The sequence below is a fragment of the Rhineura floridana genome, chromosome 11, assembly GCF_030035675.1.
Source record: "Rhineura floridana isolate rRhiFlo1 chromosome 11, rRhiFlo1.hap2, whole genome shotgun sequence".
NCBI classification, from domain to species: domain Eukaryota; kingdom Metazoa; phylum Chordata; class Lepidosauria; order Squamata; family Rhineuridae; genus Rhineura; species Rhineura floridana.
Window position 1 is genome coordinate 68136121 of NC_084490.1, and position 19530 is coordinate 68155650.

Sequence of the window (19530 nt, forward strand, 5' to 3'; positions counted from 1 at the left end):
CTATGGTCAGGGCCAATTCTGAGTGAATTATTATAGCTAGTAAGTAAAATGTTAAAATATCTCATCCAATCTCCCTCTGTTCAACTTAAAGCATCATAGTCAGGGCAGGTTCTAAAGGGTGCACAAAAAGGAGGTCAAAAACCAGAATGCTGGAAAGATGTGGCTTTCTGTGCACAGTGGCACCAATAATTTCTTGTATATAAAAAAAGAGAAATTTCTGTATAAAATATGTTAAAGCCCAACGCGTTTCAGCCTGTGTAGTCAAGCCTTCATCAGGGGCTAAAATACAAAACAATGAATATTCTTAAAAAAACATACTAACAACTTAAACACACACATTCATTTTGAGAAGGACACAGTTACAATTACAAAAATATATTGCAGTCAAATATTGCTTTCATTATTTTCAAAATATAATTACAAAACTCTAACAACTTAAATACATACTAACAAACGTTAGTATTAGTATCTAATTAGTATCTAATTAATCTCTTTACTTTCTGTTATGTGTTGTACTATAATCCTCACTCTCATACTAATTTGTTTACTTTCTCCTATCCTATCATTGCAAAAACTAGGCTCCAGCATTTTCTGCAGCCCATCTTCCTCTGCAGCCCATGCATTGACCACATGCTATCTTTCTAAAATTGTGCGGAGACCCCAATCCCACAGACCAGATACAACCCACTACTGAATTTCAGCCTGATGTAAGTATCCCTTTCTGTCCATCAGCTGTTCAATGAGCAGCAGTTGAGGGGGTAAGGGCTTGATGTTATTTTGAGTGTGCAATTGCAGCTCCTTCCCCTGTAAGTAAAGGGAGAAATATTTCAGCAGAGATAGACTAGTATTCCTTACAAAAAAAAAGTGTCCATGCATTTTGTAATTCAATGCAATTTTGAAGTTTAAGCTTTAAAAAACTGTGCAGCAGAGCTTGCAATTCAGCTGCACATTGACATAATTTGCATTCTTCTGCTGGGATTACTGAGTTCTTTTTGCCTTTTCCGCAGTTAGGATAAATAAAGGATAACTGGCTTGCCTCCATAGCAATCTTGATGCTCCATCCACATCTGCTGCAGTCCCCAGTGAGGTGTCCTGTGCAACATCTGCTGTAACTTCTTGGGATTGGTTTCAGTTGAAGCGGCTTGATGATGTGGACACGGTGCTTGCAACAATGTGACAAGCAATGTGTCCTCTTGACCCTTGCCCTTCTTGGCTTATTAAAGCTTGCCAAGGGAGTATGACCAAGTGGATCCACGGTGTGGTCAATGAGTTGTTGTGGGAGGGAGTGGTCCCAGCCGCCCTGAAAGAGGTGGTCATCTGACTGCTCCTGAAAAAGCCCACCTTAGACCCATTGGTTTGTGACAACTACCGCGTGGTCACAAATACCCTCTTTTTAGGAAAGGTGATTAAGAGAGTTCTGGCGCAGCAATTGCAAGTAATCTTGGATGAAACAGCTTAACTTGACCCATTCTAATCTGGGTTCAGTCCTGGTTATGGGACTGAATCGGCCTTGATTGCCCTGATGGATGACCTTTATTGGGAAAAGGACAGCAGGAATGCAACTGTTATTCTTGCTTGATCTCTCAGCAGCTTTTGATTTCATCAACCATGGTATCCTTCTGGGCTGACTTGGTGAGATGGGTATCCGAGGAGGTTTTACAGTTCCGATCATATCTCCAGGGTTGTTTTCAGAGAATACCATTGGGTGATTGTCTTTCGGCCCCCTGGCAGTTGTGCTGTGGAGTGTCGTAGGGTACCATCTGTTTAACTTCTATATGAAGCCCTTGGGAGCGATCATCAAGAGATTTGGGGGAGACGTGTCTGCAGTACGTTGATGATACCCAGCTCTATTTCTCTGTAACATCTGAATCTGGAGAGGCTGTGCAAGCCCTGGACCACTGCCTGGATGATGGCCAATAAACTGAGTCTGAACCTTAGAAAGAGGGAGGCGCTATGGGTTGGTGGTTCCTGGGTTCAGATAATTGGTCAGTTGCCTACTTTGCATGGGGTTGTTCTCCTTCTGAAACAGCAGGTTTGTCATCTGGGAGTGCTCCTGGATCCATCTTTGTTGTTAGCGGACCAGATGATCTCAGTGGCTAGGAGTGCCTTTTAACAGTTTCAACTGGTAAGACAGGTGCAGCTGTTTCTTGACCGGGATAGCATGACCACTGTTGTCCATGATAACCTCCAGGCTGGATTACTGTAAGGCACTCTAGGTGGGGCTGCCCTTGAGGTTGGTCTGGAAGCTGCAGCTGGTGCAAAATGCGGCGGTGCAATTGCTCATTGGGGCAGGGTATCGCCAACATGTCACCCTGTTGCTGAAAAAATTGTACTGGCTGCACATTAGCTGCTGGGCCATGTCAAGGTTCTGGTTTTGGTGAACAAAGACCTATACAACTTGGGACCAGGATACCTGAAAGATCATCTTACCCCTTATATACCCAGTTAATCACTGTGCTCTGCAGGTGAGGGCCTTCTGCAGACCACATCTTATCAGGAGATCTATTCGTAATAAGTGTGTGGGCCACCTTTCTGCTTCCCTCTGTGTTTGATGGAGAGTGGCTGGCTTCCATTTACCTCTTTTCTTTTACTGTGTTCCCTAATCATTCTTTATATTATATTCTTTATATTATGTGGCTTTTGGTTATAATATGGTGATGAGGGGAGAGAGACTCTGTTGCCATCAGGGGAGGCTGCTTCCACCTGCCTTGCCCCACCCTCCAGCCTTCAAACTCAGCTTCTTTAGGAGGACTTAATGATCTTTGGGTTGGGCTGTGTGGATTGGGGGATAGCTTCTACTTTGTTGTTTAGTTTTATTGCTTGTTTTTTGATGTTTATATACTTTTATGTTTGATGTTTATATGCCTTTATTTTGTACGTCACTCAGAGTGGCTGGGTTTCCAGCCAGATGGGCGACTAATAAATCGAACAAAATAAATAAATAAACCTGATTTTAAATCTTTTTCTATAGCAAAGAAGTTATAAGCAGAATTTCACATAGAAATTGCCAGTCACTCTAGGGAGAGCCAGATTTGGCTTTGAAATCATGGTATCACTCAAAGAACATGTTGTAACATCCTAAGATATATTCTTGACCAGCTTGACTGGTCAGGAGCCATGAAAAGAATGGAGTGTAGGGTACATATTGGTTTCAGAGCAGTACAAGATCATCATAATATAATATATGACAGTAGAATAGCGGTAATATCAGCCAAGGGGACAGATTGACATCAATGAACACAATGGGTATGGGAGGTATCTACTTGATTATGAATATCCATGAATTCCTTTTATAAAGTTATCTGGTTGGTTGGAAATATTTCAAGAGGGAAGAAACTGTTGTGTACAAGGGGAAGAAACTTCGGGGATTGGTTAAATCATTGTCACATGCTGTAACTGTATTCTATAAAAGATATGTGCACACCACATCTCTTTACAGCCCTCTTAGATTTGGGGGGGACTGTCCCTGCATATGCTTGTATACCAAATAAAGGCCTACCTTTTTGCTTTAGGCCTGTGTCATAGATTATTTAAAGGACCCCCAGCAAAGATCCCACAGGAGAAATAGAAAATTCTCCATCATCTGCAACAGGAGGCTACTGTAGCCACTGATAAGCTGATTGGCGGTTACAGTGACCTCCTTTGAACTTTGACAGGTGTCATCAGGTGATTGACAGGTGGATGATCTATGGGCAAAGTTGGCCTGTGGAAGGTGGAGGGTTTAGGAATCCAGTCCATTGGCCAGATCCAGTTCCCCACCCCAATTTAGGGTTCATTAAAATATCTAGCAGTTTTACCCATTTTGAAGTCAGGTTTGGCAAGGATGGTTAAATGATTTAATCCATTTTCAAAGATTATGGTATAGGGTCTCTCCCCATCCCGCCTCTTATTTTTCACTTTTGTTAAATCCACTTAAAATAAAGTGCAAATTTGTATTTAATTTTGCAAACATTTGGGATTATAATTTTGCAGATGTTCTATCTAAATTTGGATTTATTTTTCAAAAAAAAAAAGAGGAGCTTGCAGTTCAGAATATATAAGATGTTTAGAGAACACCCTGCTACATTTTATGTGTTCCAGCCTCCAGGGCCATCTAAGGGTGCTGGAGGAGCTTGCAGGTTTTATTTCAGAGCCATTGGCGGCTAACTCTGCGAATTCGTCAAAGAAAGAGATTACAGAAAAAATTACAGAAATAGAGAGAAAGATGGTTCCAGAAAACTACAGACTGGTCAGTTCTGTCAATACTGGACAAGCTTTTAGAACAGATTATGAAGCAGTTGTTTTGTGAGCATCTAGAAGATAATCCATTGATTACTAGGAACGAACATGGGTTTGTTTTCATCAGAACATGTGATAAAGTCTCCCATGATACCCTCACTGACAAGATGGTAATATGCATCTGAATGATCCTACTGTTAGATGAATCCACAGCTGGTTGAATAATCACCACACTGAACAAGTGCTCATTAAATCCTCTGCATCAACTTTCTCAGCAAGAATTAAACCCATAAAGGAACATTTTGGTCTGAAGCATAGCACTCCTAGAGCTCTCTGTGGTTTCTTTGTGGTCCCCCCCCCCAGCATATCAGGCAATAAGGAAATAGTGAAAATAGGGTCCTGGACACCTGGTGGGATGGTTCCTCAGGAGGCTGTGGCTCCTGTTCGGGTGGTTAGGGTAGCTGGCTCCTGGGCTGTGTCTGATACTTAGGACAACTTCTCTCTGGATCAAGCTGTGGATGCACTAGAACTACATGGACTCCAATACCTTCCTCAACAGGATAATATCTAGGGCCATGCTGGGAACCAGGAATTGATTTCCCATTCCTCCATATCTGGCTTGTTGAATGGGGCCAAGACACCAATCATATGAAATGTAGACATGTGAAAATAAGGTGTTTAATTTCATTTAATTTTATTATGTTTATATCCTGCCTTTCTTCTGTCATGGAAGCCAAAGCAGTTTACATATGGTTCCCAGGCAATCACCCATTCAGGCAGTCACCAGATCCAGACCTACTTAGCTTCAGCAATGGAGTGGCCTCATGTGCCTTCAGACCATACCCTGGGACCAAATAGGCATTCTTAAGCTAAATCCATGCTATTAATACTTGGTAGAGAAGTATACATACTATTTAACTAACATAGTGTAAGGCCTCCTAAAAGTAGAGTTCATTTTCTAAGCCATGAATTTTTGGCCACAACGCATGTACAGTCCTACCACTATCTTGATCCTGGCAAATAAGACTGGCTTTATGAAATAATTGGTCCACAGATATTTGATTAATCTGAATAATTCATGCAGACTGCAGAATTCAGCTTTGTTTCTTTTAACAGAAATGTTTGCAACTTCTGCCAGAAGAACCAGGACCTATATGTAGATATGCTTCATTTGCATAACTCTGCCCTCAGCAGTTGCTTTGCTATGCAAATGGAATTTTGAATTGGAGTTTGATTCTTCATTTTCCAAGGTTGTACCTCTGAATTAAGGAAGTGCTCATCATATGCACAGGTAATATGTTACTTATATTACCATGTTATATGCCTTCAAGTCGATCACGACTTATGGAGACCCCATGAATCTGTTGGATATATTCATAGGGTTTTCATGGTAAGAGGTATTCAGAGGTGGTTTACCATTGCCTTCCTCTAAGCCTATGGCATCCGGTATTCCCAAGCGGTCTCACATCCAAGTACTAACCAGGCCTGACCCTGCTTAGCTTCCAAAATCGGATGGGATTGGGCGTGTTCAGGATAGTATGGCCATAGACGTGCTACTTATATTTAAGAAAAATACTGTTATGTGACTACCTTGGTAATATTTCTTACTATATTTTGCTTTGAACTCCCAGGCAACTAAAAAAAGTATTACTGAATAGATTTTAAATGCAGGTGAGTCTTCAATAGCTTTGACCTCAATTTTCATTCAGATATGAGACTGTGATCCACACTAGGAAGTTTTCATAAAATAAGCTATAATAATATTGACATTCATTAAAGCACTGTAAAATATATTGCAAAGCAAAATCAGATTCTAGGTCAGTGTGTAGACCATCCACCTCTTTCAGCATGCCTTATTCAAAAAAGAGGGGGGAAAGTCACAAAGAAGGTGGTAATGTTATTAACTTTGAAAAAGGAAAGCAATTAAAATCTTCAAAGAGTGAACTTTCAAAAAGTGCCGCAACACTTAAATGTCATATTTCTGTTGCAAATGTATTTTTAATGATAACATTTCTTTGTAATGCAAATCAGCATCCCCTCAATTATAACATGTTAATCAAGTGTTTCCTCAATTGCCGTACACCCGTCACTGCCCGCAGCCCATGTCATGTAAGTGCGTGCATGCATGCTAATTACTGAATTATTGTTTACTGTGGGTTTTAGGATTAAGTTATTCATTTCCAAGCAAACCATTAAGCAGGTTTTGGAATTTTTGTAAAATCACCCAGTATAAAATGTAGTAATATGTATGTGTTATGTGAATCCAGTCTAATTAGGTCTGTTGTCACAGCCAGCTGCCCTGGGATAACTCCTATAACCCAATCTCTGAAATTTGGTGGTGATCATGAAATAATTAGTTGTTGGAGACAGATTCAACAACTCCTGGCAAGATCAAGAGCTCCTGGCTGCTCTCCTTCATCCCTGGATAAGTGAGTATGTAAACAAAAGAAGGGTTATTACTTCAGCATGCAGGGATGGGATGGTGTTCCCAGTTTCATGGAGCCACACTGTGAGCTGTGAATGATCCCCCTAGATTACAGATAGGCCCTCGGTTCACTGGTTGCCCAATTTAATTCCTTTTTTATTATGTACTCTTTCTCTTATGCAATCTAAGGCACAACTTGCAAAGGACTGTTTAAGCCACTCCCTCCAGTATGAACAGAAATAAAAGCTCTGTTAGAATTCACCCCTTCACACTTCAGGAAAACTGAGAAAATTAAGTCCATAAGAAGAAAATTGGTATTTACAGACGCAGGGGCAGAGGAAAATGAAATAGCCCTTTATTTTATATCTTGTCATCAATGATGGAATGGTCTTAACAACAACTCTCCTATGTGGAATGATTTTTTTTAAATAATATAATGAAAGAGCATTCCATCATGTGTGCCCCCACTTGTAGTCTGAGTGGTACAGGCCAGATGCAGGTTTACTACCTCAGTGAGAAGCACTACTGCTTAGAGGCATAATACTGAGCCTTTGGGATGCATGTACAGGAGGACAAAACTGATGTCCAAAATGCAGCTTAAGATGAACCAATACCTCCCTTTTGATTAAACCAACCATATGCTGAATTCACACACTGACAATAGCATTATCAATGAGTTTTCCGCAGCAATGGAATAAACAGAAATTCTTACCCTGAATTTCTCTTCCCAGGGGTTCCTAGAGGGCATTCTGCAGCTTGAGAGGCGACTCCCCCTGGTGTGCGATAGGCAGGGTCCAATCTCAGATTAACTCACCCAGGGGGAAGGGCCATCCCATTGTCTCCCAGACCCACTGGCAGAGCATGATGACCCCTTAAACCCCCAAAATGGTCCCTCAATGGAGCTGTACTCCTGGCCCGACTGGCCTGTCATCTCCATGAGAACCCACTGCAACTTGTGGAGACTAACATGCTAAGAAACTGACTTCTGAAACGAAAAAACCTGGAAGATAAAATGTAGAAACTTCCAGGGCAAAAAGAAAAAAAGGTCATCCATGAAATCCCCGGGAGTCCCTGACTACCTCCCCCTCATGTATGGTGCTGGCAGAAGCCACTGGAAACCAGCATGACTCAAACCCTCAGCACCAGAATGAAGAGGTGGGGGAATGCCCTCCAGGAACCCCTGGGAAGAGAAATTCACGGTAAGAATGTCTATTTATTCCCCAGCAGTTCCTGGAGGGCATTCTGTGGCTTGGGATATAACAGAGCAATAATAACCTCCTGGGTGGGATTCCGGTTGAGGGAAGGTCATGCCTGGACCACCCCTTGCAAAACCCTCCTCCCAAATGCGGCATCTGCCGAGGCCCAGGAGTCAATTTTGTAATGCTTGGCAAAGGTATGCAGTGATGCCCGTGTGGCCACACTACAGATTTCTATGACTGGGAAGCTTCCTTTAGCAGTGGCTGAGGTAGATGCCCCCTGGAAGGAGTGGGGCGTGAGCCCTCGTGGTGGAGGTTTGCCCAAAGCCTGATAGGCCTGCATAATGGCCTCCTTAAGCCACCATGAGATGGATGAGGGGGAAACCTTCCTGCCCATTTTTACCCCACCAAAGGAAATGAATAGCACCTCTGACTTCCTAAAGCTAGCAGTCCTTTCCAGGTAAAACTTGAGTGCCCTACGCACATCCAGAGTGTGCCAGGCCCGTTCCTTAAAGGAGGATGGATTGGGGCAAAATGAGGGAAGGATCACCTCCTGAGATCTGTGAAAAACTGAATTTTAGGAATAAATGATGGGTCTGGCCTCAAGACCACCTTGTCCTGATGAAATATGCAAAGCTGCGGGTCCGAGGACAGGGCCCCTACGAGCTGATGTAATAGCTACTAGAAAAGCTGTTTTAAGAGTCAAGAGTTTTATCTCGCATGTGGCCAGGGGTTCAAAAGGCAGACCCATAAGGGCTGATAGCACCCAATTTAAGTTGCATGTGGGGAACTGATGGGTGACTTGGGGATTCCGTAATCCCACCCCCTTAAGGAACTGCTGACATAAGGGATGCAATGACTGCTGACATAAGGGATGCAATGACTGCTGACATAAGGGATGCAATGACATCACCCCTACAGCTCAGAATGCTATCAAGAGCAGATGCCTGGCACTTAAGGGTATTTGTACTAAGCCCCTTATCATCCCAGCCTACAGGAAGCCCAGGTCATCTGCAATCTGTCTCGAAGTTGGATCTCGCCCCTGGGCTTGGCACCAGTCTATGTATACCTTCCAGGTAGAGCCATAAGTTATATGGGTTGACGCCTTTCGTGATGCCAGTAGGGTATTCAGAACTGAGCTGGAAAACCCCAATTCTGCTAACCATTGCTGCTCAGCCTCCGCGCTGTTAGTCGGAAGATCTCTGGGCAAGGGTGGAAAACTGGGCCCTGGCTCAAGTGGTCTGGTCGGAATGGAATGCACCACAGGTCCTGTACTGAGAAGTGAAGTAACTCTGGAAACCATGCCCTCCTCGGCCAGCATGGAGCAATCAGAATCACCTCGGCTTTCAGATGCTTGATGCATCTGACTGATTGTAGAATGAGAGGGATGGGAGGAAAGGCGTAGAGGAGACCTGCTGGCCGGTCTGTCACCAGTGCATCCAGTCCCTAGGCTTCCGAGTGGTGGAAACGGGAGAAAAACCTGTGGAGCTGAGCATTCTGATACGTTGCAAAAAGGTCCATCTGTGGAACTCCGAATATCTTGATGATTTGTTGGAAGACCTGAGGATGAATACGCCACTCCTTATCTGAAAGGAAGGTCCTGCTCAGCCAATCCACAGTTACGTTCTGGACTCCTGCCACGTGTTCTGCCCTCAGGGACAGGAGATGAGTTTCTACCCAACTCAACAACCTCCAGGCCTCCTTTGCCAGAGCAGCCGATCTTGTTCCTCCTTGATGATTGATGTATGCCTTGGTAACTGTGTTGTTTCTCACCAAAATGTGAGCCCGAGACCTGTGATGTGAACTCCTGGAGTGCCAGATGCACGGCCCATTCCAAAACCCATCTAGCCTTTGCTAGCAGAGCAGTAAAAAGCTCTGCCAGAAAAGTCTCTCCTTAGGAGGAGGTGCTTCTACTTCTTCGTCCGAGAGCTCTCCCTCCTCTCTGCCTTCTGAAGAGGAATAGCAATCCGAGTCTGACAGTAGTCCCAAGAGCGTAGCTGCCTGTTTACCCATCACCCTCTTATCCCCTTGCTTCCTTCTAGGGTGGGGAGAGGAGTGTGTGCCTTTAGTGTTGCGTTTCTGTTTCTCCTTGTGCCTCTTCCCGTGATTGCTTTGACGAACAGGAGAAGAGGAGGAGGAGCCCAGGGATGGAGGGCAGAGGGGGAGGTGCTGCTTGGGGGAGATGAGATGCACCTCCTTTTCTTGTGTCCTGATGTGGACCCGCACGTCCTCTTATGGCGCTTAGATCTTAAACTGGGCTCTGCCCCGCCTATACCCCCGAGTTCCTGACTTCCTTAACCACAATGCCCCTAACCCATGATAGGTATTTGGGGAAATCCTCCTGTCCTGGGAGGGGAATTTGTCAAATGTCCTCTACTCACCCCCTCCACGTGGTGCTCAGGTGTCTCTCCTAACTGCTGGGAGCATGGCGAAATCTGCTGCTGCATTATATCGCTCTGCTCCCCTTCCGAGAATGTGGTCATGTCTCCATTTGTAATTGCGGGTGGGAGGAAGTTCAGAGCCCAGTTGACCCTAAGGTGGAGAGGGCCTGATACCCACAGAAGGCCAAGAGCACCTTTTTGCTCTGCGCGCAGGCAAATGGAGGCCATATCTCATTGCTGCCGCCGCCACCTTTCTCCTCTGCCAATCAGATGGGCACTGAAGTGGCAAGGAAAGGAACTGCAGCTGTACGTGCGGGCGCAAAATGCTATCCGGCACTCCACTCCTTCGTTGTGGGCCAAATGGCCCTCTAAGTGTCGCCCTTCCCTGTCCTGAGCTAGGTAGCCGTGGAGGAGTGGGAAGGGAGGGGAAGAAACAGGAAAAAAGTATCAGCGAGAGAGACAAGAGAGAGTAGAAAGGTGGAGAGAAAAATGAGATTTTTGGGTGAATGAAAAAACTAGAAGCTGGCTGGCTCTTAGGGAGCATAGCCAGACCCTGACCGGCCATGACAGTATGCAGGACAGGTCTGGGAGAGAGCGGGATGGCCCCTCCCCCTGGGTGAGATAATCTGAAGATTGGGCCCTGCCTATCACGCACCAGGGGGAGGCACCTCCCAAGCTGCAGAATGCCCTCCAGGAACCACTGGGGAACTATCCTTTCTAGGAGATAAGGTCACCAAAATGACCCTTTTTCTTTTTATTTCCTGGGATAAGCCAGAAGAGATATAGAGTATAGTCGATAGTCATTTAGTTTTATTTCAACTTACATCTGTTCTGACTTTTAAAGTTTTATTCTCTGATCTTGGCAGAGAAGGCCAAAAACATTTTGATGCACGAGAAGAAAATCCAAATTACATCCTCCCAGCAACCCATGATGAATGGATACCCACATAGACATACACTAAATAACCAACAATTGAATGCCATTTAATGGTATTCCTAAAATTGGCACTTGAGGCTCTCAACCTGAAAATGAAGCTGGCCCTGACCCTGAATGCTTTTCAAACACAGTGAGATAAAAAATGCAAGAAATATATATGACATCAACAGACCTGAACAAATAATATGAATCTTTAAAAAAATCACTAAAAGCATTTACCTCAAATGCAGCACATGATTTGATTGGATAGAGATAAATGTTGGTGACAGTAACTGGCTTTCTGTCACTTGGCATTTCTTTTGTTGAATTCTCCAAAGCCATGCCCCTTTCTGAATGTGGACTGATTGGCATCATCATGGAAGCAGGACTGGTACTAAGCTGAAAGTCCCCGATGATCCTATTTTGAGGCAGCGTGTTTGCACTGTTGTTCACACAATTGTGACCATTCTCCCTGGGAGTTGTTATCAGTTCTGAAATGGTATCTTTTGGAGATGGAAAATTAACCATGTTGCAGCCCAAGAGCCTGGTGGTTATAATGAACTTGAGAAAGGCTTGTACATCTTCAAATGTAGACATATAGCCAAATGAGATTCTCACAGACCCAGTGGGACGTCCATCGATTACATCTATGTCATCTCCACAAACATGACCAGCCTAATTAGGTACCAAAATAAAAGATATTATGTATATACTATCAATATGTTACATATTTTACCGCAATAAGATTCTAAAAAAACACAGATTGAATACCTCAAAAATTGAGTCAGTATTGGAGAGAGAGATGCAATCCCTTTTCCTATTCCTATTCCCACATCCTGCTCCTGGTTATTTGCAACCCCAACCCCTTGGAATGCCCTTCCTAGAGAGATCCACCTTTATCCATCTTTACTGAGTTTTAGACTTGTTTTGAAAAACTACCCATTCCATCAGGCATTCAGAGAGGTTTGATTTAAAGTATGCTGCTGCGGCTTCCAATTATAGATGGAGTATTTGTTTTTATTTTAAGATGTGTTTTTATGATTCTGAAGCTGCCACATATGAAGTCAGAATATTGGTTCATTGAGTGTAGTTCTATCTACTCCGACTGGAAGTCTGTCTCCCAAGATTTATCATTGGAGAGACCAATGATTGAACCTGGGGCTTTATGCATGGAAAGCATAAAGGCTCTGTGCTTGACCACGGTTATGGTCCTGTGCTATACCTAACCTTCTTCATCCAGCCGAACTAGTTTCATTCTTCATTCCATCAAGATGCAGCAATGGGGATTTCTGTATTGTATTTGACAAATGAATTAGGAAAATAAAATGGCACACATAAAGAATGTGGCAAAAGGACTTGCAGCTTTACTAAAACTTGAACTGCTTGAAACAGCAACTGATGTGTGAGGGTTGTCCTTGCGGTACACTATGATGCATCAACCAATCATCTCTAACGCCAGCATTAAGGCAAATCAGTAGAGATGGCAGCACAGTCTTTGAGGGAAGATGAATCACTTCTGACCTTTCAGATCCTCTCTCATTGGATCTGCTCAAAATATAATGGCCATATGTATACAAAGTTAGAAAGCAGAGGAGTAAGGAAAAAGAAGATATCTGACAAATCACAGTTAAAGAAAAGGGGGAAATTAACATAACTTTGAACAGGTAAGGATCTTCATAGGGAATTTTTTGACAAACCTGAGATGCTTATTGAAATCAATTTTACATGTGTATTCAGGGCCCTGGTCAACAACTAATTTTACTGTAAGGCCACTCTAAGGATGGAATGGACAGTGGTATACCAAGTCCTCATACTGCTTGCTAAAGCTATCTACTGGTATAACCACTACTCTGCTATACACCCTCTTACCTCTGGGTTGGTGATTTGAGCAGGGAGACAGTACCACAAGTGGGGGCAGATTTGGCTCAGGGCTGACAGTTGCTGATCTCAATTTAGCTAACATTCAGCAACACAAATGCATGGAACCTGAACCATGGGACAGGATTTGGAGAACCAAAATATCCTATGCACTTTCCTGAAGCTAGTAGTCATTTGTTTGGAAGAAAAAAAATGGGGATTAAGTGGGCATTGTTTTTTCGTTAAGCATTTTGTTTTGTAAGATGAACAAGCAGACAAAACAGGGACAAAGCTGCTCTGAAGGTAACAGGATAGAGAAAACAGGGCTCAGTTGTAGGAGCTCACCTTCACTGAGTTCCAAAAAGTTCCCCAATATATATTTTTTAAACCCTTGTGATTTTGCTTAATTAGCCATATCCTTCTAAGCTCTTTTCTATAGGTTCCCAGCCTTCAGTTGATTGGCCTTGAAACACCTGAATGTTATCTGAACTCACAACATTCCAGCACTGTTGCACAACATGGCACTCCTCAGCAGAGGAAGGTCACCCCTTACCAAGGTGCTCACTAAGGGTGACGTGGGCTTTGATAAACCATTATGCAGGCTTCCCCTACAACAGGGCTGGGGAACCCCTGGCTTTTGGGCCAGGTACAAACTGCAGGGCTTCCCCATTCAATGTGTGGATGCATGTGCACCGCTGGCATGTGGCTCCCAGACAGTTAGTCATGAAGGAATGTGGCCTTCAGGCTGAAAAAGGTTCCATATCCCATTGTACAATTTTATGGACAGATAAAAAAAGGAAAGTATATAAGAGGAAGGATGCAAGAGATTACATAGAAGAATATAACAAAGGCTCTAAAAAGTAACTATGGTAATTGCTGTTTTTGCGACTGTCTCTATATATATGTTTACAGATACTCTACAACAATCAAAATAATGAAAAATGAATTCTATTTCAGAAATAATTTTTGCAGAAACTTGCCCACAGCTTTTTTTGATGGAATGACTAGGATTTGCTCTTCATGTATTTGAGATCCAATAATATATCTGAGCAAATATTATAACTGTATCCTGTCCAGCATTGACTCATACCTCTGTAATGCCATGTGAACTTACTTGGGAATAAACTCCATTGAAGTGACTGAGGCTTACTTCCAAGCAAACACACTCAGGATTGTACTGTACAGAAAGTAGCGGAAAGTATTACCCTTTCGCTTGAAAATATTGGGCAGTGTGGGAGAGTGAGAACAACCAAGGACTTCATAGCACCCAATACCCAAGTAATACCCAAGTAATACCATCATGTTGGACTTGTGAGAACTTGTTGGGATATACTGGGAAAACATAACATGAAATTGCTACCATGGATTCCTTTTTGAAGGAAGGGTGGAATATAAATTTAGTCATCATCACCTTCATAATTCATAAGCAACCTAACTGATAGTATTAATGGACCAAATCAATACTGACCTGCAGGTTCTTTTTGATGTCATCGTTGCTGATCCCCAAATGCTGCTGACAAGCTCCAGTATTACAAAAGCATCCTGTGCGTATGTGAATGTTGTAGAGCCCAGCCAACTTGTCTACCTTGGGTTTCAGCAGGACAAAAAAAAGAAAGACTGACGACACTGATAATAAATATCTTTATCTATCTATTAAAGCTACAAATCGAGAAATCACCAAAGTTTTCCCCCCATCAAATGCTCAAGAATTTAACTATTTTAGATTTTATGAATGTTCATTCTATGCAACATGATTTTTTTCTAACGTCATGTGTATTCTAAAACAGATTTTTGATTACAATGTATTATGACTGTACTCTTCATCCTGTGACTTTATAATGCACATAGGGCAAGGTACCTACCAGACTGAATGAAGAGACCTATTGGTATTGCAGTCTCACTCCTAAACTCTTTTTAATTTGATATATCGTTTAAATACAGAGATTGAAAGTAAGCACTAAATAATTAACGGAGAAAAATATACTAATAAATGGATACTGGAACCAATAACCTGTATGAATGATGAAAAAGAATGTGTCTATATGTGCTTGAACAGTAGTAACAAGATACAACATCTGTATATCTGTGAATGAACAAACCAGCCTTTAGGTCTACTTTTCTATAGTCAGCAGCAATGGAAATATCGGATGCAAATGAACACCTGGAACAAAATACCAAGACAAAACATTGGGGTGGGTGTTCTAATTATAACCAGGACTGGATGTACCCTACATCCATCATAAGCCACCCACATGTTGTACCAAGGACATTCAGAATGAATAATTCAAATTAAGGATATTTGCACAGATTTGTTTCCATTGCTTCCAAGATAAACATTTTCAAATACTTATTTCTGTCAAGATCTAAGAGAGGATGAAAAGCAAGGAGGGAGGGGGAAAGAGAAACAGGAAACACATTAATTGGTTGGCAGGGGCAAGAAGACAGAGAAATAACAATCCAAGCAAAGAAGTGAAACCCCCTGAGGAATAGAAACACTGCTGTATTGTGTCAGCTTTCTTCAGTCCTCAAAAAGCAGATATAAAAATGATATGTCAGAGGGTAAACAGAGGAGCATAATACCTCTGAAGAAAACCTAATGTGATTTTCAGCCCTTTCTTCTGACACATCCAATTCACACCTTGCATTTTAAGAATAACATAGCTGCAAGAACAGAAGACTGATAGTGATCTTCCTCTATATTGTTGTCAAAGAACACTATTCCTTCACCATTTTGTGTTGCCCTATCACAAGCACCATGACTCAAAAGGCTCCATTTTGATTGACAAGCAAGTGTCCACATCGTCTGCACACTAGCATGGAAGCCCCTGAACTCATTAAATGCCTAACATTGCTCCCTGCCTAACGTATCGAAAGTAACCATGTCCATGAAGTGCCTCTGCCTTTCTTTTGCTGAGCAGGAGCAAGACTGCTTCACATATACATTCACAAACACTCAAGCGGTCTGAACTGGGAGTGACGGACCAGGAACAAGACCTTGGGGTCATAGTGGATAGCTCGATGAAGATGTTGACCCAGTGTGCGGCAGCTGCAAAAAAGGCAAATTCCATGCTAGGGATCATTAGGAATAGTACTGGAAATAAAACTGCTGATAACATAATGCCGTTACACAACTCTATGGTGCAATCACATTCAGAATACTGTGTATAGTTCTGGTCACCTAATCTCAAAAGAGATATTGTAGATTTGGAAAAGGTGCAAAAAAACGGCAACCAAGACGTTCAAGGGGATGGAACAACTCCTCTGTGAGGAAACGTTGTAGCATTTGAGGCATTTCTGTTTAGAGAAAAGGCGAGTAAATGGTGACATGATAGAAGTTTATAAAATTATGTATGGCATGGAGAGAGTAGAGTGGAGAAAGAGAAGCTTTTCTCCCTCTCTCATAACACTAGAACTTGTGGACATCTGATGAAGTTGAAGGCTGGAAGATTCAGAACAGATAAAAGAAATAACTTCTTCATGCAGCGCATAGTTAAGCTATGGAACTTACTCCCTGAGGAGGCAGTGATGACCACCAACATGGACAGCTTTAAAAGAAAATTAGACAAATTCATGGAGGATAATGGTGTCAAAGGCAACTAGCCAAGATGGCTATTCTCTGCCTCCATAGTTGGAGGCAGTATCTTCTGAATACCAGTTGCTGGAAACTACTGGGTGGGGGAGAGTACTCTTGCGCTCAGGTCCTGCTTGCAGGCTTCCCATGGGCATCTGGTTGGCCACTGTAAGAACAGGATGCTGCACTAGATAGGCCACTGGCCTGCTCCAGCTAGCTCTTCTTATATGTCTTTTTGTGTGTACGGAAATTGCCATTCCAGGACCACAGAGCTCTTTTGTGAATCATTGTAATCAGAAGCTAGGTGACGGCTCGGCTTCAGGGAGCGGTAAGCTGGTTGGCAGGGAAGCGTTTGAAGTGCCAGGTGAGGATTCCTGCAGGGGGGCTGGTTGGCGCATGCGAGGGATCGCTTCCCAACGGCTCAGGCGGGGGGCTCGCAGGCGGAGCAGGCACTGCCTTGATGGGGGGGGCTGGCCGATGGAGTCTGCAGGCTGACTGTGTTCCCTCTTCCTTCAACGCTCCCATGAACCTCATCCTCATCTGACTCCTCTCCCTGAGCTAACTCCTCTTGCACCTGGGGAGCAACACTTCAAGATATTTGACTACTGTAAAATACAAAGCATTTTCGGCACACAACTAATGTCTAAGGCCAACACTGGGACACTCCTCCAGCTTTTATACTAATCCTTTGTTAGTCATGTGAAATAGAAACTAAACTAAGTAATCTAACTCTTTTTTAAAAAAATCACTGATCAATTTGTTGTGAGGTATTGTTTCTCAGTGTAAATGGTCAATGTAGTGTAAAAGTAGGTCACAAAAAACCCTACCTCTGATTTTTTTAAAGAAGATTTTGTCTTAGTTAAGGAAGCTCACTAACAAAATGCTTCCTTCTCTCCTGTGCATTATTGTTGTTGTTGTTATTTCTAGCCCACCCTTCCTCCCAAAAGGAGCCCAGGGCAGCAAATAAGGAACAAAACAATGAAAACATCTTTTTTTCATTCATTAGATTTATTACGGTCAATTGACCAGCCAGAGAAATTCAGTACAAAAAATACACTAAAACATATTCAAAAACAGCACAAAATAGTACAGGTAAGTTAATTATTTCATGAGGCAATGGATCGATTAGGTCAAAGGTTCCTTACTCATCAGGTCTCTATGTGTATCAATGGCTGCTGCGAAAAAAATCACAACTTTATGGGTTATGGGGGAATTAATATCCGCTAATAGATATTGTGCAAAAAATTTTTTATCTCTGCCTGGAAATTTCTGGAAGAGAGGAATAATAAAATGGCTGCGAAGGCTGGTATAAAACCTGCACTCCAATCATGCCTTGGTAAGTGCTTCCACTAAACGGTATACAGAAGCGGTGAGGGCAGCAAAAAAGACTCACGGAATTGGGAGTTGGAGGTACCGCTTGGCGGTGGCTCCGCTCCTACTTGGTGGATCGTCTCCAGAAGGTAGGGCTTGGAGAACATTACTCGATGCCCTGGACTCTCCATTGTGGAGTCCCGCAGGGATCGGTCCTGTCCCCTATGCTCTTTAACATCTATATGAAGCCGCTGGGAGCGGTCATCAGGAGCTTTGGAGTGCGTTGTCACCAGTGTGCTGATGACATGCAACTCTATTTCTCCTTTTCATCTTCTTCAGGTGAGGCTGTTAACGTGCTGAACCGTTGCCTAGCCACGATAATGGACTGGATGAGAGCTAACAAACTGAAGCTCAATCCTGACAAGACTGAGACGCTGTTGGTGGGTGCCCTCTTGACCCAGGTGGTGGATGTTCAACCTGTTCTGGATGGGGTTACACTCCCCCTGAAGGAACAGGTTCGTAGCTTGGGGGTCCTTTTTGATCCATTCCTGTCGCTTGAGGCTCAGGTGGCCTCGGTGGCACGGAATGTCTTCTACCATCTTCGGTTGGTAGCCCAGCTACGCCCCTATCTGGATAGTAATGACCTCGCCTCAGTCGTCCATGCTCTGGTAACTTCGAGATTGGACTACTGCAATGCACTCTACGTGGGGCTGCCTTTGAAGACAATTCGGAAACTACAGCTAGTGCAAAACGCAGCAGCCAGACTGCTGACGAGGACCAGACGGTCCGCACATATAACACCTGTTCTGGCGCGTTTGCACTGGCTACCTATTTGTTTCCGGGCTAGATTCAAAGTGCTAGTTTTGACTTATAAAGCCTTACACGGTGCGGGACCACAATACCTTGCGGAACGCCTCTCCCGCTATGAACCTACCCGCTCAATACGTTCAACATCTAAGGCCCTCCTCCGAGTCCCGTCCCATAGGGAAGCTCGGAGGGCTGTTACTAGATCCAGGGCCTTTTCAGTGGTGGCCCCCAAATTATGGAACAGTCTCCCCGATGAGGTGCGCCTGGCGCCTACTCTTCTATCCTTTCGGTGCCAGGTTAAAACCTTTTTATTCTCCCAGGCATTTTAATGTTTAATGTTTATTGTTAAGTTAATTTTATACCAAGTTGTTAAATGCTCAAGTTGTATGTTTTTAGTGATTTTACCTGATTTTTATTTTACTGTATTGTATTTTATTCCTTGCTGTGAACCGCCCAGACAGCCATAGGCTAAGGGCGGTATAGAAATGGAATGAAATAAATAAATAAATAAATAATACGTGTTCTGCTGTTTCAATGGCACCACTGTCGCAAGGACAGTAATGTTCGGTCTGAGGGATTCTATTGAACCTTCCCTCTAGTAGAGCTGAGGGCAAAACGTCAAATTTGGCCAACGTAAAGGCCTTCCTTAACCTAGGAATAGATAGGTGATAAAGAAATTGAGCAGAAGTGAATGGTTGAAAACATCTTAAAACACCTTAAAAACATGTTTTAAAAAAATATTTAAAAAGCAATTCCAACACAGATAAGGTCTCTACTTAAAAGGCATGTTGAAAGAAGAAGGTCTTCAGCGGTCACTGAAAAGATAACAAAGATGACTCCTGTGTAAT

General features: G+C 43.1%; 1 protein-coding gene and 1 pseudogene across 4 annotated transcripts in view; both read right to left on the reverse strand.

Annotated features, from left to right (window-relative positions):
* The window catches only part of MOCOS (molybdenum cofactor sulfurase), a 232946-nt gene that overhangs the window by 84279 nt on the left and 129137 nt on the right, over nt 1-19530 (reverse strand). For all 4 annotated transcript variants that reach the window (XM_061589658.1, XM_061589656.1, XM_061589657.1 and 1 more), the window contains exons 7-8: nt 14462-14578; nt 11377-11811 (exon numbers count right to left, since the gene is read on the reverse strand). In XM_061589658.1, the coding sequence (XP_061445642.1) occupies nt 11377-11811; nt 14462-14578 (552 nt within the window). The remainder of the gene's footprint in view (nt 1-11376; nt 11812-14461; nt 14579-19530) is intronic.
* Nucleotides 5650-5768, reverse strand: LOC133368140 (5S ribosomal RNA; annotated as a pseudogene).